At 68.1% G+C, this 6,155-nt stretch overlaps 3 protein-coding genes across 3 annotated transcripts in view; 1 reads left to right on the forward strand and 2 right to left on the reverse strand.

The window, feature by feature from the left end:
- The first annotated feature begins 494 nt into the window (after window positions 1-494).
- LOC118717976 (interferon-induced transmembrane protein 3) lies at window positions 495-1,674 on the forward strand. Its single transcript, XM_036436251.2, has 2 exons — window positions 495-837; window positions 1,413-1,674. The coding sequence occupies exons 1-2, from the start codon at window positions 652-654 to the stop codon at window positions 1,596-1,598; spliced, it is 372 nt and encodes a 123-aa protein (XP_036292144.1). The 5' UTR covers window positions 495-651; the 3' UTR covers window positions 1,599-1,674.
- Window positions 1,675-3,532: 1,858 nt separating this feature from the next.
- Window positions 3,533-5,134, reverse strand: LOC118717940 (interferon-induced transmembrane protein 1-like). The gene is made up of 3 exons (XM_036436195.2): window positions 4,820-5,134; window positions 3,961-4,161; window positions 3,533-3,668 (listed from the first exon to the last, which is right to left on the reverse strand). The coding sequence occupies exons 1-2, from the start codon at window positions 5,051-5,053 to the stop codon at window positions 3,976-3,978; spliced, it is 420 nt and encodes a 139-aa protein (XP_036292088.1). The 5' UTR covers window positions 5,054-5,134; the 3' UTR covers window positions 3,533-3,668; window positions 3,961-3,975.
- Window positions 3,533-6,155, reverse strand: part of LOC118717941 (interferon-induced transmembrane protein 3-like) — a 5,499-nt gene continuing 2,876 nt past the window's right edge. The window contains exon 3 of the mRNA XM_045581034.1: window positions 3,533-3,668. The gene's annotated coding sequence lies outside the window, so the exon portion shown is untranslated. The remainder of the gene's footprint in view (window positions 3,669-6,155) is intronic.

The raw sequence follows: 6,155 nt of genomic DNA on the forward strand, positions 1-6,155 counted from the left end.
GTCCCGCCAGCGGGACCGCACAGGATGGCTGCACACAGGCGACACCTCCCCTGGCCGAAGCCGCACGTTGCCTGTTGCCCGGGGTGCGCTGAGGCAGGAGGCAGAGGGTCCCGGAGGCCCGGCTGCCCTGCGCCCGCCGCCCCGCCTCCTCGCCTCCCCCCTCTCCCGCCCAGCCGCCCCCTCCGATCCAGCCCCAGGTCCCTGCTCACGGCCCCGCCCCGCCAGCGAGGGCTGCGGGGCCCAGGCCCAACCAGGAGGCACCCACCCACCCGCAGTGTGTGCTCGGAGCAGCCTGTGCCAGGGCGGGTGGCTGGGGCGGGCTCACGCTGGGTGGGGCGGGGGGGGGGGGAGGGCAGGGACCCGCGGGTGGGGGGAGGTGAGTGACAGGCAGGAAGCGGCAGGAAGGTGACAGATCTCAGATTTCCTCCCGCCCCCTCCGAAGAAAGCACGAGCGTGCATCCCACCCCCCACACCCAGCCCAGCTCTTCAGACCATTAATTCTGAAAAGATCAGGAAATGGAAACTTAAAGAAATCTCAACCCCCGGAGGGAGGGGCCTAGGCGGTCCCAGCAGCGGCCCCACACGGCTCCCGGCTCTGCCTCAGGACGCATCCACCTCGTCACCTGGGACCCCCCGCTCCCCAAACCGGAGATGTTCAAGGAGGAGCACGAGGTGATCAACATGGGGGCTCCCCAGCACCCCGGGACCGTGATGTCCACCGTGGTCAACGTCCACAGCGACACGGTGGTGCCCGACCACATCGTGTGGTCCCTGTTCAACACCCTCTTCTTCAACCCCTGCTGCCTCGGCTTCGTGGCCTTCGCCTTCTCCGTGAAGGTGGGTGTGTGTGTGGGGGGGGGGGGGCTCCCCGGAAAGCTGTGCCAGCCCCCCGTCTGCTGGCCCGACGGCCTCGGGATGGGAGCCCACGTGTGTGTGTGTGTGTGTGTGTGTGTGTGAGTGTGTGAGAGTGTGTGTGTGTGTGTGTGTGTGCTCGTGTGTGTGTGCGCTCATGTGTGTGTGCATGTGCAATCGTGTTTCTGCTATCGTGTGTGTGTGAGAGAGAGAGAGAGAGTGTGCTGGTCACGGTGAGGCTGCCTGGGGACGGCAGGATCAGCCTTTGTCCTGGGACTCCAAGGGAGAGCCTGTTGATCGCCCAGAAAGTACACTCCTCTGACTCACCATGTGGCGGGGGGGGGGGGGGGGGGGCTGAGGTTCTGGGAGGCTGAGGGCTGTGAGGCCCCCCTGGCCTGGCCTGGCCTGGCCGCTCAGGCTCCAGGGAACAGGAGGGGTGTCTGTCCTGGCTGAAGGCAGGTGCAGGCTGGTCTGGGCGGGAGCAGCCAGGGGCGGCCTGAGTCACAGCACCTGGCTGTGCCCAGGGCCCGCCCAGACCCTCACCCTCTCTTCTCCCCCAGTCTAGGGACCGGAAGATGGTGGGGGACGTGATGGGGGCCCAGAGCTATGCGTCCACCGCCAAGTGCCTCAACATCTGGGCCGTGGTCCTGGGCCTCCTGATGACCGTTGGACTCATCGTTATGCTGGTCATCCTGCTCCCGGGAGCCATCCGTGCAGCGAAGGCAAACTACGGAGGCGGCTTCTAGTCGCCGCCACGGCAGATGCCGAGTCCTCCCCACCCTCACCGCCCGCGTGCCCCCCCCCCCCGGCGCCCACCCCTTCACCTGCACCTGTGCACACACCTGTCTGCAGCTGAGCTCAATAAAGCATTGCACATGGCCATGCTGGCATCCCCTGGGTTAGGGCACTGCCCGGTCCCCCGCCCGCCCGAGGCAGCCCCCCTTGCTCAGATGTCCCTGGTTTCTGGCCGCCAGCTGGGAGCAGCGGCTGGACCAGGGGCCTAGGAGTCCCTCCTTCCCAGTGTCTGACCCTGACCCACGGGCACTGGGCCAGACACCCTTGGCCCCAGGACAAGCCTCACGGGCTCCCAGTGGCTGGAGCAGCGGTGCTGGGTGAGGGCGGCGGCCGGTTCTCTGGAGGCCGCGGTGTCTGCATGTGGGGGCAGGGGTGCAGCCCGGGCCCCTGGCCCGCCTCAGCGGCCCTCCAGCTCTGTCCCTGCTCCTCTGCAGGGGCAGGTTAGGGGCAGCCAGTGGCCCGGGAGGGGCAGAGGCCTCAGCCTCGATGGACAGAAACCCCGAGAGGAAGCACCGGTCCTCCCACCCACCCGCCTGGGCCTCTGGCTGGAGCGGCCGGTGCGGGAGGGGGGGGGGGGCTTTGGCCGAGCCTTTGCCAGGGCCCGGGTGCCGGTGGGCTGGAGCCGTCCTCACCTGGGCCCCAGGCCCTGCACCGGCGCCGGGAGAGGCTGGGGCCAGGCGGCGGGCTGGTGTCGGAGGTGACCCTCTGCAGGAGCCTTGCCGCTGGGCCCGGCGGCCTGAGGGCAGCAGCCGGTCCCCGGTTCTCCGCTCAGACCCGCCGCCGGAGGGAGGGACGTCCACCCCCTGTGACCACCTGCAGCGCCTGATCCGGCCCCGCGGCTGTGCTGTCCGGGGGAGGAGGGGTGCCTGGCCGGAGGGTGCCCGCCCGGGGCCCGGGAGGATGGCCGCAGGGGAGGCGGGAGGCCCCTCGGCGGAGGGAGGCTGCGCTCTCCGGGGACGGGAGGGGCGCCGAGGGCCCGGAGCGGCCGGCAGAGCCGTGGCCTGGACCCGGGGAGCACCTCCCCGCCCGCGCGGGGCCCCCCGCGGGCGCAGGGCAGCGGCAGGGCCGGGGCAGCGGCCGGGCTCGCGGGGACGCGACCCTGCGCGGCCTGAGGTCCGACCGCGGAAAACCGCTGCGGCCTGGCCGTGGGCGGGGCTTTGCGGTGGGCGGGGCTGGGATGGTGGGCGCGGAGGGGACCTGGGCGGGGCCGGGAATTTGCTTGACCCCATTGGCGGGGAGGGAGGGCGGGGCCGGAAGCGGGCGTGGGCCTGGTGGGCGGGGCCCCGCGAGGGCGGAAGCCGGAAAGGAGGGCGGCTGGTTCTCCTGGGGGAGAAGCAGCATTGCGTGCGGCGTCCAGTCCGAGGGATCCAATGGGCAGGCGTGTCCAGGCAGGTGGGCGGGGCTACACAGCGGGAGGGGCGTGGCTAAGTGGTGGGGGGCGGGGCGGGCTGAGTGCTCCCGTCGCCCCACTGAGAACCAGGAGACCCGGAGGCGGGCCGGGCTGGTGGGGGGCCCTGACCACGCCCATTTCCCACTCCCCGCTCACACCGTGGGCGGGACTAAATGGTGGGCGGGGCGAGGGCGGGGAGCGGAAGGATGCTCCAGTAGAAGGTTGGCCTGGCCGCTCTGCATTCGGATCCAGCCCTCCTGGCCTCTGGGCAGCAGGTGCGGGGGGGGGGGGGGGGGGGCAGGGACAGGGGGGCTCGGCCTCAGGGCAGCCCGGCTCTCCCAGGACCCTCCCAGGAGAACACACAGCCTGTCTCACACATGTGCTTTATTGAGCGCCATCGCGGACACCGGGCGTCTGCGCAGCGGGGAAGGGCAGGGCCTCAGTCTTGGGGCAGGTGAAAGGACCCCCCGAGGCCGCGATTCAGAGCAGCGGTGAAAACCACGATGACCGCGACGATGACGGCGAGGACCACGAGGAGGCCCAGGACCACGGCCCAGATGTTGAGGCACTTGGCGGTGGACGCATAGCTCTGGGCCCCCATCACGTCCCCCACCATCTTCCGGTCCCTAGACTGGGGGAGAAGAGAGGGTGAGGGTCTGGGCGGGCCCTGGGCACAGCCAGGCGCTGTGACTCAGGCCGCCCCTGGCTGCTCCTGCCCAGACCAGCCTGCACCTGCCCTCGGCCAGGCCAGACACCCCTCCTGTTCCCTGGAGCCTCAGCGGCCAGACCAGGGGATGCCAGCACAGCCATGTGCAATGCTTTATTGAGCTCAGCTGCAGACAGGTGTGTGCACAGGTGCAGGTGAAGGGGTGGGCGCCGGGGGGGGGGGCACGCGGGCGGTGAGGGTGGGGAGGACTCGGCACCTGTCATGGCGGCGACTAGAAGCCGCCTCCGTAGTTTGCCTGCGCTGCACTGATGGCTGCCGGGAGCAGGATGACCAGCATAACGATGAGTCCAACGGTCATCAGGAGGCCCAGGACCACGGCCCAGATGTTGAGGCACTTGGCGGTGGACGCATAGCTCCTGGCCCCCATCACGTCCCCCACCATCTTCCGGTCCCTAGACTGGGGGAGAAGAGAGGGTGAGGGTCTGGGCGGGCGCTGGGCACAGCCAGGTGCTGTGACTCAGGCCGCCCCTGGCTGCTCCGGCCCAGACCAGCCTGCACCTGCCCTCAGCCAGGACAGACACCCCTCCTGTTCCCTGGAGCCTGAGCGGCCAGGCCAGGCCAGGCCAGGAGGCCTCACAGCCCTCAGCCTCCCAGAACCTCAGCCCCCCTACCCCCCCAACCAGGGCTGGGTTTTCTGAGGACTTTGGTTCTCTAGCCAGAGCCCCGAGGCCACATGGTGAGTCAGAGGAGTGTACTTTCCGGGCGATCAACAGGCTCTCCCTTGTAGTCCCAGGACAAAGGCTGATCCTGCCGTCTCCAAGCAGCCTCACCATGATCTGCACACACACTCTCATACTCTCTCTCTTTCTCTCTCTCTCTCTCTCTCACACACACACACACACACACACACACACACGCATCTTTCTCATACTCTCTCTCACACATACACACTCTCACACACATACACACACGCACACACACACTCACACACACACACACACACACACTCTCACGCGCACACACACACGCGTGGGCTCCCATCCCGAGGCCGTCGGGCCAGCAGACGGGGCCTGGCACAGCTTTCCGGGGAGCTCCCCCCCCACACACACACCCACCTTCACGGAGAAGGCGAAGGCCACGAAGCCGAGGCAGCAGGGGTTGAAGAAGAGGGTGTTGAACAGGGACCACACGATGTGGTCGGGCACCACCGTGTCCGTCTGGACGTTGATCACGGTCGTGGTCCTCGCGGGCATCGCACCCTGGGGCCCCCCCAGCACCGACACCTCGTGCTCCTCCGGGGCCAGCGCGGAGCGGGCGCCCGGGAGGAAAGTCTGGGAGCTGGGGTTCATGGTGCGGAGCCGAGCAGATGGCGTGCAGACCGGATGCAGGAGAGCGGGGCTGTGGTGCTGTGCCTGTTCCTGGCAGTTTCATTTTCCCCAAAGTTGTGTCCTGGCTGAGTTCCTGGAGGGCGTGTCGGGTTGCACAAGAGGCGGCAGAGAGAGGCCTGGGGGGGCTAGGGGGGCTTCCTGTCCTGGTCACTCATCAGGCCTGCCTCTGCTCCCCCAGGCCCTGGTTTAGGCTGGGATGGGCCGCTGGGCTGCGTCGCTAGTGTCTGGAGTCCCCGGAATGGGAGCCTTGTCTGGCCCTGCAGAGCCTGCTGTGGGGTGGGGGCTGTGTTGGGTTTGTCAGCCAGAGACGCTCTGAAACGGAGTCAGTCCCCTTTGCCAGACTCTTGCCCAGGGTCGGGGAGTCCAAGCCAGCCTCCTCCGGGCAGCTCCTGGCCTCCCACAACCTGGCTGGTGTTCACAGGAAGGCAGGGCGGGCGGCCAGGTGGACGGACGCAGTGGAGGTCTGAGTGGCACAGATTGGGGCGCCCCCCCCCCCCCCCCCGCAAGGAGAAAGGGAGATGGAGGGAGAGGCAGGTGGGCGGGCCGCGGCCAGCACAGGAAACGGGAATACCTACGTCTGAACAAAGAAGGCTCCCTCCCTCCCTGCTGCGGGCGGCACTGGCTCCCGCCCACTGCCCGCTACGCGGCCTGAGGGCTCAGCGGCTGGGCCCAGGCAGGCTTCGAACCCGAAACGTCACATCACCCAAATCAAGCTGCTCCCCGCCCCTTCTCCCGGGGATCGGGGGTTTGATTCTCGGTGACAGTCCGCGCCCAGGAGGCCGGACGGGTCTGTGACCAGCAGCCCTGCTCGTGGCCATGCCCGTCCCTCACCTCGCGCACACACGCCAGGAGCTGGTTCGACGGCAGCGTGGGCCTTCCGGGGCCGCTCTGGTCCCTGGGGGGTTGTGTGCAGGGGCTTCACCGGTTATTACTTCTTCCTGTATGCGTGTGTGTTTTGTTTTAATCCTCACCCCAGAACGTGTGTTTGTTGTTGTTTTCTATATGTATTGTATTTTATTGATTTATTTTAGAGAGGAGGGAGAGGGACAGAGAGGCAGAAACA

This window comes from Pipistrellus kuhlii, unplaced genomic scaffold, assembly GCF_014108245.1.
Source record: "Pipistrellus kuhlii isolate mPipKuh1 unplaced genomic scaffold, mPipKuh1.p scaffold_m20_p_132, whole genome shotgun sequence".
NCBI lineage: Eukaryota > Metazoa > Chordata > Mammalia > Chiroptera > Vespertilionidae > Pipistrellus > Pipistrellus kuhlii.

Excerpts from the sequence above, each read along its gene's own strand:
- LOC118717976 (XM_036436251.2), top strand. The coding sequence starts at position 652 with ATGTTCAAGGAGGAGCACGAGGTGATCAACATGGGGGCTCCCCAGCAC. Across the intron at positions 838-1,412 it reads CCTTCGCCTTCTCCGTGAAG|TCTAGGGACCGGAAGATGGT; the intron begins GTGGGTGTGTGT and ends CTTCTCCCCCAG.
- LOC118717940 (XM_036436195.2), bottom strand. The coding sequence starts at position 5,053 with ATGAACCCCAGCTCCCAGACTTTCCTCCCGGGCGCCCGCTCCGCGCTG. Across the intron at positions 4,162-4,819 it reads CCTTCGCCTTCTCCGTGAAG|TCTAGGGACCGGAAGATGGT; the intron begins GTGGGTGTGTGT and ends CTTCTCCCCCAG.